This window comes from Agelaius tricolor, unplaced genomic scaffold, assembly GCF_023055355.1.
Source record: "Agelaius tricolor isolate 1412-34295 unplaced genomic scaffold, bAgeTri1.0.p SCAF_10, whole genome shotgun sequence".
NCBI classification, from domain to species: domain Eukaryota; kingdom Metazoa; phylum Chordata; class Aves; order Passeriformes; family Icteridae; genus Agelaius; species Agelaius tricolor.
The window spans coordinates 29,745,048-29,762,082 of NW_027269270.1; the positions used below are offsets into that span (position 1 = coordinate 29,745,048).

A 17,035-nucleotide genomic window follows, 5' to 3' on the forward strand; every position below is an offset into this window, starting at 1 on the left:
TGCATTTCCACCTTGGCTGTATGGGAGGGAGAGGCTGTGAGCACTGGGGTTCTGGAGCAGGGCTGAGGAGGAGCCTAAGTGCAGTTTCCCCCTGCTGTTCCTGTGAGAGGGCCAGCATTCCTGCTCCACACACTGACCTCTCTGTGGCAGGCTGTGCACAGGGTCTGAAGGTTCTCCAGGGAGCACTGTCCTCCTCCGCTGTACACGGGCTGGATGTGATCCACCTGCCAGAACTGCCCCTCCGCCGGGCTCCTGATCATCTCATTCAGCTGCAGCACAAAAGGACAGGCCAGGGCTGAGACACTCCTCAGCTACATGGACATCCTACTGTAGGAACAAAGAAATTCTGGGAAATAGCTAGCTACAGTTTTCATCAGGATAAAGGATAAAGAAACTGGCTGTACGTGCACCTCCCTACAGAAACAGAGCTCTGATGCCTTTTAGAGATGTTAGAAGACAACAGGATTTAGTTAATTGTTTTTAAGGACTTGATTTTCTTGTTCTGTTGTTGGTGCTAGGTTACCTTTCTATCTTAAATCTGTAAGAACATTTTTGGCTGTCTCTGAACTCTCTATACACAGACCAGCTGTTCCTGCTGAAACCCCAGAACCATCACCTGCCCAAGGGGAAGGTGAGACATCCATGAGCTCTCCAGAAGCTGCTTCCTCTGGCTCCTGGGTGCATCCCTGACGCTGAGGAAAAGCTCCTGGGCGTTGTTGTGGCAGGCCTGGCAGACGCCGTGCTCGATCTGGAACACCCTGGAGCGCAGGTAGCCCTGGCTGGAGCGGATGGAGAAATCCTCCTGGCAGGCGTGGCAGCAGAAGCGCGTGTCCCAGGCCGGGCAGCCGGGCGGGGGCTGAGCTGTTGGCTGCTGGCAGCTCAGACACAGCGGGGTGCCCTGCTTGTCCAGGGCCTGCAGATACCCTCGGGACAGGCAGGAGCCCCTGGCGTCAGTCTGCCCTGGAGGAAGGGCTGAGGGATCATTCCCAGTTTCTGGAAGTAATCTGATGGCAGAGAACAAAGTACAGCTCTGGATAAGTGATGTATTCAGCAGCGACTTCATGGGGGGTTTATGCACTGTGTATTTCAATTAGAACTTTTTATGTTCTGAAAAATCATTTTAGCTGAAATAATACCCTGCTCAGATTGATACCTGCACAGTGCAAATCCTTCACTCGGTTTATGTTTCCATTTAAACAGAATTTGGCAATATAACAAGGCAGGTTTTTCTTCTGCACATCTTACTACACCGAATTATTAGCTGAAATAATGCTGTATTTATAAAGACATGGTGATTTCTATCAGGCATGTACACATACAAACACATTTCTCTTTACAATCTCCATGGCCGCCTATGAATTTCCTACTCAAAACTAAGTAGGACACACGGTGCTTGTTTAAGGAAATTTTTTAAAAGGGCAATTCCCATTTGGAATTTTCACTTCTTTGTTACCATTTTTTTTTTAATTCTGAGGCAAAATAGGAGCAGATCTGGTGTCCTCAATTTGATGTTGACCTCACAGGAGGGCTGAACTAACATTCTTTTCTCTCACTGAATCACGTAACTATTCTCTTGTTTTATGTTAGTCAGACTCAGTTAATTAGCAGCTCTGTCAGCAGACAACAGATGAAATCTAAATTGTTAAAAGAATAAAACAGAGCTCATTAGCACTACAGCAAGTTCCTTATCTAACTACTGTACTTCAGCAAAGCAGACACTCATAGCAAATAATTTTACTACCATTAAAAAAATGTGGCAAAAGAACTTAATCATGCTATTGCATTAATAAACCTACTTTGTGGATGGTTTAGGAGAAGCACCTTTGTCCAGAGAAGTCCCCATTTCTTTGGAGATGAGGCGAACGCTGCCCCCGCTGCTGCTGGCCTTGGAGAGCGAGGCTGCTGCCACATCCTCCCTGGTCACATACCTGAGAGAGTGACAAATGCTGTCAGCACAGGGAGCAATGTCCCTCGAGGAACAGCACTCTGGGCTGCAGCAACATGGGTACAGCACATTCTCTTCAAACATTCCTCATTTTCTGGATGAGAAATGAAGAAAGTTTGGCAAAACGTGCTTTATATACTTCCATATTAAATACCTTTTTCTAAAAGTGAATTCTAACCAGTGAATGGGTAACTTGGTTTGTGTATAACAATTAAAAAATTACTGCAATTTGATACTGCCTGCCAGTGAAATCTGAAAGGCATTTTGTTTGTTAGGTGATGTCTCAGTGACATCACCTAACTGAAACATCACAGTGACATCACAGATTATCACTGGATAATCCAGGGAGCTTTACAAACTCTGGAAGACTCCTTGCTCTGTTAACTTATGTTTGATCTCCCTGCTTTATTTTCATGTGAAACCCTGTAAAACACAACTGCTCTTAGTTAAAAACTTAAAATTGCTTCACAGAAACCACTATTCAGACAACTTCTTCTGAGGACATCTCTGAACTGAACATCTGCCAAACCCTAGACCCCACCCTACAAGGCCGCTGTAGGTCCTGGTAGGTTTTCCAACACCATTCACAGATTTTTCCTATACTTCATGGAAGGACACAATCAGGCAAGAGGTTAATAAACACTCATTACCCTCTGCTTCTGATACTACTGGAATTCCATACTATTTATTTGCTTCATTCTTACCTACGGCCAAAAGAGAGTCACCCTGAGGAATTTAACAGGAGGGATTGAAGGGAATGAGAAGGTTTTAGATGGTTTGCATGACATGTTCTGTGCAGAGCAATGACAACACCGAAGCTACAAATGTCTGTCAAGGAAGACCACATCAGAAAAAGAAAGGGAATCAAAGGTGCATTTAGGTTTTTAACATGGATCAAACACCAGCCCTTTTCAGTGACACTCAGCAAAGAGAGTCACAGTTTTGAGAAATGTCATCCAGAGAGAACAAAACTGCTTAAAGAAAAAACAGGAACTGAAAGGGTTCAGGTTGGCTGTGAATTATGAATAAAACATTATCTCACTGATGGCAAGTAATGATTTATATCTGCTTCCAGGTGGGGAGAACAAGATGCTTTGACCTTACTTTTCTGTTGTAGTCCTGAGGTCAGGGTTTTTCCTTTTAAAACATCTGGCAAGCTCCAGATGTTGAAACATGCAGTGCAGCAGAGCCAGAGCAGCTGCTGAACAGGGCACAGAGCTGGGCAGGGAAGGAGACACTGCCAGCAGATTCACCAACAGGCCTGGCTGCCTGTCTGGAACTGTGACAGGCAATCACTGAATGGCCAGTTCATACTTAGCAGCATTCCACTGAAGGCCACATTAAATAAATTAAACTTTCTGCAGTAATTAGTAGGAGGAATTAAAACCAAGCCCCACATACCTCTTTGTGCTGCTGCCCACTGACTGCTTTTTAGACAGCTCCTCTGCAGCATGAATGGGACTACAGAATATCTGACCACTTTTTCTGACAATCTTCTGTTTCATTGCTGTTAGATGAGTCCACTCTTTCACAAACCTCAGGATCTGGCAGAGAACATGACAGTCAGCAGCAGGACAGGCTTTGCACAGAGCTAATTACAGCAAAACAGTGCCATAGATTAATGCATTCTAGCCTGGCTGGAAACAGCTCCTACAAGCAGAGATGGTGCTTTCAAGTAACTCTTCACACCCCCATCTGTGGAACCCACTCAGTAGCTGCTTCACACAACAGCTGGTTCAATCTGTGAGGTATCCCCATTACAAATTTAAATTCCAACCTTGCTGGAGAACCTGCAGAAAGAATCAGTTTTATTCTTACATTATGGGTTTCTGTTTGGAAAATCAGATTTTAAGTTAAGCAGAAAATATTTCCCATCCAGTTTAAGGCTGGATTTCCTTACTTAAGTACTTGTGTTTGCAGTGTTCTTCTCAAACCCCATTACGAATGGGATCTTTATTCCGAAATTAACTGAGTGTCTCTGTGGAGCTGTGCCTGACATTGCTTTGAAAACTGTTAGTAGACCAAAGGGACAGTGAGAGTGGAAGCCTGCTCAGGCCTGAAGCTCTGATACATCTAGAACATTCTTATTTATAGTGTGGTTCCATTTAATTCAGAACCTTTAAGAAATTATTTTGTTGACTTATGAAAGTTGGTAACTAATCTTGTAAATGAGAAATGAAATGATGCCTGGTTAATTCCTTCTACTGCAATGTGAACAATAATTTGCCAGAGTAACAGACTCCATAATTAATATTCACATCAACATCTGTAAGATTGCTTTGATGAAACTGTGAATATATCCTGAGGCTTCTGCATTTATTCTTGTAAAAGTAAGTAATCCTCTTCTGCATTAAATGTTATATTGCTGTGCCAGTAGAACTTGTTCTTACCAATGCACGATTTTTTTTGTTCTGGAAAGTCTCTGGTAAATCTTCCCAGTTATCCAGCTGTATGTCCAGTGGAATGAAATTATGATTGAGTGGTTCACCATCCTAGAAAAGCAAACAGTTTTGTTTACAGATGCAATGTAGCACAATGTAGAAAAGTAATCTGTTTCAAGTGAATTCTCCTCCCTTCCTACTAAATTTAGTTCCTGAAGGTCAAATTTTTCCAGAATTAACAATAAGGCACAGAGATAACAGCAAAAATGCAAGGAAGATTATTCATATTAATCCACCTAAAAGTAACAAGGCTGAACATTTTAACTTTTAATAGATCTGATTTTTCCTTGCAGATAGTTCAGACACACAAACTGCCTTATATTAAACTGAAATTACAATCGTCTTTGACTAAATTCTAAGGGAAATGAATGATTGGAGATAGGAGAATGTCACTTCATTACAATTTAAAATAAGAATTCTTGAACACTGTTTATCATACTTCTTTGTAATGTCTGAAGAAGTTCTCCACTTAATTTATAAAGGAGTAAGTTGCCCAGTGGGTACATCTAGCCAAGGAACTTACTGATGATTCACATGCATTTGAGAGGAGTCAAAGCAGAATTCCCTGGGCTCTCACCATTCAGCAGACTTTGTGCAGTATCTGGCACATGAATCTCTAATCCCAGCAGAACCCAAACCAGACAACTGCCCAAAACCCACCCAAAATGCATCTTTGTCTGAATGCAAGGTGTGAAGCTAGGCAGCACTGTATGTCCATCTAACTATGTACCACAGCATGCACTGTAAGTACATATAACAAATCTTCAAGGGGACTTTTGGACTCTTTTTGACTTTTCCCAGCTGCATCAGCCTCATAGAAATGTCTTATCTCAAAGGCTTGCCCTCAGTTATCTGTGCTGCTTCAGTGGCACCTGAATACACTGATTCACTCAGTGAATTGGAAGAAATCTTCCCACTGAACTTTCCTATCACTTGAAAGAAGAAATTGGCAAGTCCTGACCTTCCCTTGAATAATGACCTGGAAGATTCCCAGCTGCTGGTTTCTGTACCCAATCACCACTGCAAATTAATGATAATGGGCTTTATTCAAGAAATTACTAACTTACACATAGCACCAATGTTGGGCTTTCTGAAAATGTGGTGGCAATGTTTTATTTACTTAGTGTGTCAGGATTTACTGTAATTTTTAATTTTAATTTTGAATGTTATTCTATTCAAGTTATTTTGTGATAAGTCACTAATAATAAAAAGGAATTTTAAACAACTGTCACTGGAATTTCTATTCCAGATGATTTAACATATTAGCCCAATCCTGTAAACCAGGAGAAATGTTGGAAGTTTTGTATCTAAGGAATTATGACTTAATTCCATTGAGAAAAAGAACTAGAATGATAAACTACCTAATTTTAGTACATTTCAGTTAATACAAAAATATTAATGCTTTTACATCAAACATAACAAAGGAGAGCATACAGAAACATTTCATAGAGCAACATTCTCCTTTGCAATTTTAAAATAACAATAACCATGCATATTTCAGGTTTACCTTTGTATAGAGGTGGATTCTGTCAGTATTCCTGCTTGCACAGAACATAAGCCTATCATATATTTGGAATGTGTCTGATTTATCTACAACAGAAAAAATGTTGGCATTAAAGATTTTTATTCATTCATTCTACTCTGACATTAAAATAATATTTATCTAATTCCAGAGCAATGTAAGGTGCAGAGCTCAAGCAGCAAACTCTGAAGGTATTTGTGTATTTTATTTTTCTGTTTCTCCTGGATGACCCATCATCTGTTTGCCTGTGTGTGTCCTGAGTTCCAGTAAAACCATCCACATTCCCAGCTGCTGGTTTGTCACAGTCCTGAAGTCAGTCAGCTCTGGTTTGCTCCAGGAGCTGTGTGGAAAGGCTGGGCTTATCCAGCATCCAAATTCAACAAATGACCCAGGCCAGAGAAAGTCCCATGCTGGTGTTTGTACTTCTGTGTTTCAGAGGTGTAGGTTTTTATTTAAAAGCTGTTTTTCATGCCAGAGGCATTTAATCCAGTTTCACAATGGGATAGAATTGTTCTTTCAGAGTCCCACCTTACCTTCTCCACTTCCTTTTTCGCTTTCTTCCTTTTCAGTGCCAACAGTTTCCTGCTCTCTGATTTCAAGAGATTTGTGGGCCCCCAGTTCCCCCAGATTTCCTCTTCTGCCTTCAGCACTGCCCTCTGCTCTCTCTCCATCTCTCCTGGGCTCCTCTTCCTCAGTCTGGCTCCTGGGAGCTTCACCATTTCTCTCACCTGAAGACAAAGAAAGAAGCAAAGCAATGATTTGTGTTACCTGGCAGGCACCTAATAACACACCTGAGACAGGAACACATCTCTGAAATACAAAGAAATGGCACTGCATTCTCTCATATTATTATGCTGCAACCACTTAGGAAGTTAGAGCTAACTTTATTGGTAGGAGAACAAACACATGGAACAAAGCTTTTAATTTATGTAACCCTGTGTGCCGAGATTGATATATATGAAATAAACAATGCAGTTAGCAATTCTGTATTATATACAGTTATTGTATACCATAAACACACAAAGTAGTTTTCCAAGGCATTGATTTACAGCTGTGAAACTCAGAAGTTGTCCTTATTTGAACAAGCCCAGAGATTTAAACAAATAAAAAAGGAAGCAAAAAGAACCTTACCAGTTGCTTTGCAACTGAAATGACAAATATTGGCATATATTTATAAAAATGTTTCATTAATTTTCCAGATAGCTTAAATAAATTTAGTAAAAGAAATCTACTGTGAGCTGGTGGAGAAAGAAAGAAAGGCCATATTTTCCAGATAATGCCTCTCATGACAAATACACAATGCTCAAGTTAATAAAACTCCAACACCCCACTGCTGAGTTTTGAAAGGTGAAGAAAAGCATTGCTGTTTAATTGTATTCAGAATAACCATAAACCTCAAGGAAGATGAGAGGGACATTTGCTGCAAACAAAACAAAGGATATATTCTTCCTTATGGAATTTACAACCTGTTAACATTTTATGGGTATTTTTCACTTGTTTCAAGTTAGACTCACGTAAAAGAACTTTGGGGAAAGCAAGACTAAGGAGTATCATATTTTCCTGGACTTCTGTGTAGTCATAGGTTTAAAAAATTGTATTTATTGAGCCTGATCACAACTGAAATGAAAACTGCATCTTTCCCTCTGCAGCACCCCTTACTCACCATCCCTGCCCTGGGGGCAATGGCACATCTCACAGTAAGGCAGCAGAGCACTGTTAGTGTAAGTGCAAGCACTGCAGTGCCAAACTATATTTAAATCTGTACTTTCACTTGAAGTATTTAAGCCACAAGGACGGAGTTCACTGTTTTTTTCTGAAAACAAAGAAGGCTTTTTTCCATTCAGAGGTGTTTTCTTTTTATTACTGGAGCTGACTGGGGTCAATCCACTTCTGCTCTTTGCTCTTTTGGCTTCATGTTCATAAGTATCTTCATCACAAATTGCCTCCACCTCACTTATCCTTGTGGAATGCAGGTTTTCCTTGCTCTTCTCTGCACCCTCTTCTTTTGTGACTGCAGAAGATTCTGAATCATTGTATAATAATTCATCACCAGAAAATCTTTTGCGTTTCTTCTCTGTGGAGGGTTTGGGGGAAAAGAAGGAACGGATGTCATGCTGTCTGTCCTTTTCAAACTGGGGAAGAGGAAAGGAATAGGAATCACAGAATCATTTAGGTTGGAGAAGACCTCTAAACCCCACTTGTGACTGCATCAGAAACTGTTAAACAAAAGATATCTTTCACAAAAGATAACTTCAAGAACAAACAGTGAGCAGAAAAAGCAATTCAACATTCCTCTCCTGATTCCAGAACAGTATTTTCAATATTCTCCTGGAAATTCTGGAATGGCACTACCAGAAAACAGATACACAGAACTGATAAGCTGAGTGCCTTTTTTGAAGATGTTCCTTACAAAGAAAGGTTTTCAAACACTGTTTTAAATATTAGTCCAATTAATTCAGCACAGTTAGCAAAGATGTCATTTGAACAGAAATTACTTGGTCTTATCTGACTCTGAGGGTGGCTCAGTCACCTAAACACAACATAAGGACCATCAGAAGATGTAGATGGCAGTTATTCCCCACAGAGCACTTTTCCCAACTTCACACCTAAGTTTTAAAATGGAATTTACATTACTTTTTCCTACTTTTTTGATGTTTCTCCATTAGTAATGTCTGAAGTGCACAGAAACCTGAAGCAAATTGCTGCTACAATTTTTTTTTAAATGAAAGGAAACATAAAAAACAATGTTTCAAGTCTTACATGTGTAAATAAAAGTTCATTTTGGGGATCTTCTAGACTTTCATTTGGGGTCCAGGTTTCAGCAAAACTCAAAAAATCCCATTTGTCCTTATCACCTTCTTCAGCCTGCATTTTCTCTTTCTTGCCATTCAAGGTGCTGCCTGTGACTTTGGCCTGCAGGAACACAATAATGGTAACTGCTGTATTTAGCACACTGCAACCAGTGAAGCTGCACACAAAATGTCAGTATTTATTGAAGATAAAAGAGAATATATACATTGTGGACACTGTTCTGCTTGGCAAGTGGAGACAAATACGGGCAGAATTATTTAGTGACAGAACTTGTAAGGCAAAGTGATGTTGAATTACTGAGTGATGTTCAATTACTGAGAAGACTCATAAAGCACCAGGCAGGATGAGCTTTAAGGACCTTTCCAACCTAAACCATAACAACAATTGGGTGATACTTGTGGAAAATGGCAACCAAAGAAAAGATTAGTGTAATCTTGGAGCTACTGAAAAAGAATTATCTGAGAATGCCTCTTCCTCTCAGAAAGGAAGCTTAGTTTAGGCACAACATTAATTCAATTAAAAAAACAACCCACCAGAAATTCTAGCTGTTATGAGTGAGCAGAATGCCTGAATGCCTTAAAATTGTAGACTGAGAAACAATAGCAATAAAGAGCTGGAAGATAAAACAACTATCTCCTGTGGATATGAACCATCCCGTTCCCCTTGGCAAAGACTCATTATCTTTTGCATCCTGAATGAAGAGCAAAAAGCTAGAAAACACAAAATCAGGACAAACACAGACATTTTGATGATCAGCAACTGTAGGTGTATCACTGTCTCAGAGAGTGCTCCAGATTAACAAGACTGTTGTGGCACTGGAGTGCAGCCCCAGCCCAGTGAGCTCTGCCCCCTCGACCCCATGGCACTGTGAGCTTTATACAAAGATTCTGCTTATGACACAAAACTGACTAAAGACATTCAATGCTTTTTATACTCTGCCTTGTAAGCCACTGAAGAACATGAGTATCACTACAAAATATCTCAAATTGTTTCCCAAGCACACGCACCTTGCGGTTGAGCATGGCCCACATGAGGGTGTCCATGGTTCCTTTGGCAATCAGGAAGTGAATGTTCACTGAGCTGCACTGCCCAATGCGGTGTGCTCTGTCTTCTGCTTGCTTAATGTGGCCTGGATCCCAATATAATTCAGCAAACACAACGTGAGTGGCAGCAGTGAATGTTAAACCCTAAGCAAAATAAGTGGATGTATTCTTTAAAAAAAATACCACACACAAAAACTTTAACAAGCTAAAAGTTGTACAGGATATCTTAATATGGAAATAAGAGGTGATCCTCAACAGCAGATGGGTTTATTTTACTGATTCTTCCTTGTGCCTCAGATTCAAAAAATATTTCAATATTGTGCAAAGACTGCACATTGCTTTTCATTATGGAATAACATCTATTTCTTATTAATCTAGTGCTTTTAGAGAAACGAAGTTTTTCTAATTATTCAAGAATGAGATACTGCTGCTTATCATCATTTAGCTCAAACAAATTCAACAGAGGCTTAGAACAGTTAACATGATTAGTGCAAAGAAATGAACCCAGGGTCTACAAAGGACAAATTGCACGAAGATAAACTGCCTTCAGTAAAGCACTTCAGTCATCAATGATTTCAGCAGCTATAGTTTTCAAGTGTATCAGTTTTCATATTTTCTGTTCTGTCCTACCTGACCAGCTGCCTGAATACTCAAAATAGCAACCCGGGTCTCGGGGTCCTTCTGGAACTGATTGACGAGGTGAATCCTCTCTGCAGAGGGAACGCTCCCATCTATGCGGATGTAGCGAGCCTGTGACATCAGAACAGACACTAAATGACATCATCAGTGCCTGTTTTCAGAGCCAATCCCTCCCTGACCCCCAGTAAAAATAGGAAAAGGGCTGTTCTGTTCCTGCCACAGGGATCAGCATACACCAGCACTCTTTTGCCCTTTGATTTAAAATCAACTCTCTCTATAGAGAAGTGTAGACTTTGTATTCCCTGTTTGCAAAAGCAGAAGATAGAATGAACATGGGATTTTAAAATGGAATATTTCACAGACTTACCATGACACCATTTTTTAAAATTCCAAACAGTTAAAAAGAATAAAAATACAAAATAGCAAAGTTAGCCACCATTCGCAAGCAATAGTTAAGAGTCCATGATCAAAAAGAGACAGAAGCAAACTGAAAAATCTGGAAAAAAATTGCCTATAGCATATAATAATAATAATAATAATAATAATAATAATAATAATAATAATAATAATAATAATACCAGATACAAGTGTGTTTACATCATCCTGAAGCACAAAGCAGTTCTTCAGATCCCTTTTAATCCAGTGGCACTGATCTGTACACACATAAAATCCTTCCACTGGTGTGCAGTTCAGCTGAATTCAAACCCAGCTGGCAGCCATTTGTGTAAGTGAGGGTGAGTTTGTGTGCACATTTGTTAAGGCTTTACCTTGCTCTCTATCACTGCCTCTGTGCAGGCTTGCAGCATGCTCAGGTGATGGGCAAAGACGAGGAACTTCAGTTTGTCATTGTCAAGCATCATTTTGATGTAGTCCTTGACTGCTCCCGCCTGCAGTGAGCGAGTGTTTTCATGAGTGAGACACACAAAAAGTTCAAAAAGACATTTTTTATTTTCATGTCTTTCAATTCCTTGTAACACAAAAAGGTAAATTTCCATATCTTTTGTTATCCATGTAAGAATTTATCAAACACTGACATTGCTAAGAATCAAATAATTCTGATTAATTTTGTTTAAAAAAAGTATCACAACTTGATGTCTTTGAGAAACCTAACTTCCTCCTTCAGAGAGAGAAAAAACACACATTTATCCTCAAAAGATCATACAGTTACATGGCACTTCTTCCACATTAAGATGTAGATAAACCCCCTTTTAATTCAGACATCATTATCTGATGTTTTAATCCATATTTGAGAAAAACAAACATATTTCAAACAGACAAGATAATATTTAATCAGAACTTCTGTATCCACACACACAAACCCATATATCAAAACTGAAAGAATAAATTTGATATGTTCACGATACCATAATCATAAAATATTGCTCTCTTTAAGCATTCATAGAATTCTTTTGTGTCAAATGTAATTTTCAGTATCTTTTGCAAAAGCCATTAAAGCAATGATGACAGTTAATAACAAAATTTATCAGTGACCAACAGTTAATGCAGTACACATTGCAGTGGTCTTCAGATTTCTTTTTTCATTGTGATGGGGTTCTGCCTATTCCATTCCTATTCCTGTGCCATACAGGGAAAAAGAAAGTGTTTCTCCATGTCATGATTATAAAACAAACCAAATAACCTCATCTTGCATTCTGGCCAATAAAAACAATTTTATGAGGTTAAAAACCCACACTGGATAATTCAGGGATATTAAGGAAAGACTTGCAGGCTCACCTTGGCAATGGCTGTCTCCTTATACATGCGTGTGATCAGATTCATGACTTCAGAAAAGTGGCTTTCAGTGGCATCTGATCTCAGACTTCTCATTAATTTCTCCCACTCTGCAAAAGTGGCATTCAGATTCTAATTGGCAGAAGAGACCAGTGGTTAGGCACTGAGCACAAAGTACAGGCATGTTTTAAGTGTGAAATGTTTAGGAACTCTGGAGAATTCTATCAAAATTGGCTAAAAGTAAATGTAGGATTCAAAATCTATGGGAAAAGAAGACAGAAAAGATTGTACTAGAATTAGAAAAAAAAAAATATTGATGAAAAAAAGAACTGCAGTATTAGTGTTCTTGGTGTTATATTTTTAAAAACAGTAACAGAGATACTCTGCTTTATACTCACACAATCTTTGTAACAACATATAATACACATGCATACAAAAAATACATATCCATACATAGATATTTGTATTTATTAACAAATGTATTTTTAGCAAAAGTGGAAAATTTACCTTTGCTGCAGCTTGTGGGAGGTCAAATGGAATGCGTTGCCTGACTTTGGGAGGCAGCTGAGTTAGGACATCATTCTTCAGTCTTCTGATCATTATTTCACTTAAAAGTTGATGTAGCTCCTCTAAGTTTGAAGCTCCTCTACAATCCCATTGCCTTCTTTTACCAAAAAACCTGAAAATGATAAATGAATACAGAGTGTAAATGTGAGATCTTCCAAATTCAATAGAAATCTTCAGTACATAATCAATTTTAAAGCACACTATTGGATATGAAATTGTGCTTCAACTTCTCAGCAGCCACCACTGCCTGCAGGAGTCTCTGCCCCCTGCACACAATCCTCTGTCTATTCCCAGCTTCCCATACTTCACTGTCCACAGGAAACAGAAGTTTCAGGTTTAATTTTGGAACTCCTGTTTCAATGGACTAATGAGAAGAATACACCACCATGAGAATAATCTTTATTATATTACAGACAGGAAAGCCATCATGAAAACTGCAAATATCACCATTAATATTCCTTTTTTTTCCCCTGCCTAAGAATTCCTTCTTAGTTACTGTCAGAGACAGGATTTAAAGCTTAAGCTCTCATCTTTAAAAGTTCAATAGAGGAAGAAGGTCTAACATTAGGAAGCTAAAAGCTGAAAAGAGAACAAATTTATTAACTCAATCTTCCTTATTCTTTCTTTGCTTTGCTGTTTTTGAGGAAGTGTTGCAGCAGGAACAACAGCTTTTCTCTGTCAGCATCACCAGGAGACAATAAAATAATGAACATGACAGATTTGGAGAAAAGCCCAGGTAGCATTTTCCAGCATTTTCCAGAAGAGTGTGTTAAAAGCATGTAATTTTAATAAAAAGACAAACAAACAGCCAGAAAAGCCCCACAATAATTTAGAGATTTTCAAGCCTTATTATGAACAGTGTTCTAATTAGCTGAATTAGCTGAATATAATCATTTGGGAAAGGGGCTGAGGGAGTCACTTCTGCACTGGTGAAGAGGGAATGGCACAGATGGAGACAGCAACATCTTTTGCTCATATCCCTTCCTTGGTCTATTTATATATCTGTCCTTATAAAGGCTTCCTTCCTCCACCCTCAGCATCAGGGATAAGACAGAAATGGCAGGCTAAACCTCACAGAAATAGTTTGGAGTTCATCCTTAAAACAGGTGTCTATGGACACCAAGGAAAAACCACCCAAATTTTCACAGGAAGTGCTGCATAAAATAATCCTATCAAGTTTATTACCACAGGAGGTTTTGTTCCAGCCAAGTCATGAAGAAAAAGTTATTCACTGAAAGCTTGCCAAAGCCTGAACTTGATTTTTATTATATTTATGGTATTCCAAAAATAAGATAATCATCTATGATTGAGTAGCTAACCATGCTGTACCCACGCACACTTGTGGTGTGAAAATTACAGATGCATTCAGTCAAAACACCGTGGAAAAAATAGCATTTCTCTGTCTGAAAATTAGACAGTGATCTTCCATGTTATTTGAAGTTAAATACTGATAAAGTGCATATGATGGAGGGAGAAAAACAAGTTTTATGAAAATGAAACCATATAATTATTATTGTAAAAATTAAATCTAAATGCTAGCCAATTTAGCTGGCAAAAATCTGTTATTCTGAATACATGCAAAGTTGTAGATATGAAATTTTTAGCTAAGACAGTCAGCCTGTGAAATATAGAGACAAGTACTGGACTTTTTTTCTCACCCAAATGTGGTGAGGTCACAAAAAACCTGGATCCCATAATAAAGAGAGATATAAATTATTACATGACCATGAGCTTAAGACTGAGAGTCAAAAACTCCAGTTCTGAAGGTAAAACCTTCACAGCTCATACTAACAACAGTAAATGTATAAATAATTTTACTTAACAGAATGCTTCAACTTTTTTTCAAACTTTAACAGCATTAATTAATTGAATCAGTGTCACCCTTTTCCCAATGCTCTTTGATGGAGGAGATGGTAGCTGACCCTGGGTTTCAAAGCAAATGGTGTGATAGAGCAGTAGAGGTGCCACCTACTGAATCTCTCACTTGGCATGACAAGGAAAATCAAAGACACTCGTGTAAATGTAAATAAGAATGTAAATAGGCAAGGGCAGTAATACCTGACACGAGCATCACAGTATTTTTTAGCATATTCATTCCAAGTTCCAAACCTTCTTGGAAACAGTGCCTCAACCTGCATGAAGAGCTGTATAAAAAATAAAACAGCAACAGTGAAAAATGAAACATTTCCTGTGAATGGAAGACTAATCAGAAATAATCAATACATGGTTCTTGTGCTAAGTTTACATTTAATATTTGCACAAAACCCACGCAGCTTGGCCTGCATGCAAAAGAAATTCCACAGGATACAGGAGGCTTCAGAGAGGACAGTTGTGGGAAGCCCTCAAAGAACAGAGCACTCAGAGCACTGTAACAGCACTGACAGCTTGGAAAAGATTCCCATTCAACAAGAAAATATGGATGAAATGAAGTTATTCCTTAAATACAGTGTTTATCATTTGCCAGGTGCATGGGTTTCTGCAAAGCTTCAGAGCAGGTATTGCATGAGTGGTTTGCTTCCTAAAATACATGAAAAACCTACTCAATTCTTAAGTTTTACTTCAAAAAATGGACAATATCAATGCAGACCAGAAATTTCACAGCTTTTTCCCTGCTGAATAGCAGGAGGCAAATACCAGTTTAGATGACCTTAAGCAGGAGGAATCCTGCTTTACAAGCTGTTATACTGTCAAAGCTTCCTGGCTTCTGAGATCATTTTCTATACATTTAAAGACTTTATACAAGGATTCTGCTTGCAACACAAAACTGATTAAAGACATCTAATGCTTTTTATACTCTGCCTTGTAAGCCACTGAAGAACATCAGTATCACTAAAAAATATCTCAAATTGTTTTCCATTTGGTCACGAATGTTGATCCCATTGCTGTGGTCAAGGATTGTATGGAATTTCCTTCAAAGACCTTTAACAATGATACTGGTCTCAGTATCCATGTACTATATAAAGGTAGAACACTTTCTAACTTCAGTTCTTCATCCAGGGCTGGATGCAATGTCATTGTACAGGAACTTGTAGTAATTATCCACACCCATAAACATAAATATTCATATTAAATTTTTAGGCAAGTACTCATGATGTACCAAGCTCTTTTCCATACCACAGATACCTTCCTCAAGTTATGAAGTCTTTGAACAAATTAAATTAATAAGGGTCTTGGCATAAGTTCTATTTACACAGTAAGGAATTCTGAAGCATAAAATATTATTTATATAACTCTTTTAAGTTCCCTCAATACAAATCAGCTCTTATATTCCATTTTCCCCCTACATTTGATAAATAAAGTATAGTTCATTATAAAACCCAAGAGGGCTTTTGTTACCTCTCTGCTCCTCCCTAATTCCATAGCTGAACTTCCTTCAAAGGAAAATTTGTCATTCTGGATGTTCAACAAGCACAGCCTGTATTTTTTTCCATTGAAGTGAACATTAGGAATATCCAATAGACCAGTGACACTAAGGGCTTTCTTTATCAGATGATGAAGTAGAAGATTTTTTACAACATCTTGTCCACCAAAGACTTCCCTACCCAGGAGAAAGAAGCAGTTCTCTGCCCAGGCTCTTTATTTTTTATTTCACCCAACAATCAGTCTGTTACATGCAAGATTAATTTCTTACAAGAAACACTGTCTCAATTCACCTGTGCACAAGCTTGAAACAAGTTTGTAAATCAACTTAAAATTGGTTTCGTTTCTTATACTTGTCTTTCCTGATGCAGCCAGTGCACCTTTTGATGTCCTAATGCATGTAATTGAATATATTCAAGGAAACTACAAAACTGAACATTTATTACTGATACTATCATTAAAAAAAACCAAACAAAACCAAACCCAAAACAAATAAAACACAACATGTCAAATACCTCTTCAGGTCTTCCTAGAGCAGGAGTTCCAGTAAGGAGAACAGCTCTGAGAGCTTTCTGAACAATTGGCAGTAAAATCTTGCTACGGGTGGCATTTCTGGATTTCATATAATGTGACTCATCAATCACAACCACCTTAAATTTCTGCCTGTACAAAGTGTCTACCAAGGTCTGTGCATCAGATGTTAACAGCCCATAGCCCAGAATTGTTACTTTGCTTGTTGATATTCCCCTGAAAGAGAAAATCCACAAGTTTCCTTAGTAAATTTTTATTGTAGGACAATTCATATGGCAGAGAGATTATAAAAAACCAACCTCAGAAGGTATGTGTGTCTCCTTTTGGATTGATTGACATGTGGGCTGTCAGGCTAACAACAACAGCTTTTGGTGTTTAAAACATCTCACACTTCTCAACCACACGCATTTCATAACCATTTTCAGAGGACACACATTGCTTTTCA

At 38.6% G+C, this 17,035-nt stretch overlaps 1 protein-coding gene across 4 annotated transcripts in view; it reads right to left on the reverse strand.

The window, feature by feature from the left end:
- The window catches only part of ZRANB3 (zinc finger RANBP2-type containing 3), a 43,668-nt gene that overhangs the window by 4,036 nt on the left and 22,597 nt on the right, over nucleotides 1-17,035 (reverse strand). For all 4 annotated transcript variants that reach the window (XM_071435412.1, XM_071435411.1, XM_071435410.1 and 1 more), the window contains 16 exons: nucleotides 16,575-16,806; nucleotides 14,758-14,843; nucleotides 12,640-12,811; nucleotides 12,136-12,264; nucleotides 11,169-11,288; nucleotides 10,393-10,512; nucleotides 9,727-9,906; nucleotides 8,669-8,821; nucleotides 7,572-8,040; nucleotides 6,442-6,636; nucleotides 5,894-5,976; nucleotides 4,336-4,437; nucleotides 3,347-3,489; nucleotides 1,797-1,928; nucleotides 617-1,004; nucleotides 138-269 (listed from right to left, as the gene is read on the reverse strand). In XM_071435412.1, coding sequence (XP_071291513.1) covers nucleotides 138-269; nucleotides 617-1,004; nucleotides 1,797-1,928; nucleotides 3,347-3,489; nucleotides 4,336-4,437; nucleotides 5,894-5,976; nucleotides 6,442-6,636; nucleotides 7,572-8,040; nucleotides 8,669-8,821; nucleotides 9,727-9,906; nucleotides 10,393-10,512; nucleotides 11,169-11,288; nucleotides 12,136-12,264; nucleotides 12,640-12,811; nucleotides 14,758-14,843; nucleotides 16,575-16,806 — 2,836 coding nt within the window. The remainder of the gene's footprint in view (nucleotides 1-137; nucleotides 270-616; nucleotides 1,005-1,796; nucleotides 1,929-3,346; nucleotides 3,490-4,335; nucleotides 4,438-5,893; nucleotides 5,977-6,441; nucleotides 6,637-7,571; nucleotides 8,041-8,668; nucleotides 8,822-9,726; nucleotides 9,907-10,392; nucleotides 10,513-11,168; nucleotides 11,289-12,135; nucleotides 12,265-12,639; nucleotides 12,812-14,757; nucleotides 14,844-16,574; nucleotides 16,807-17,035) is intronic.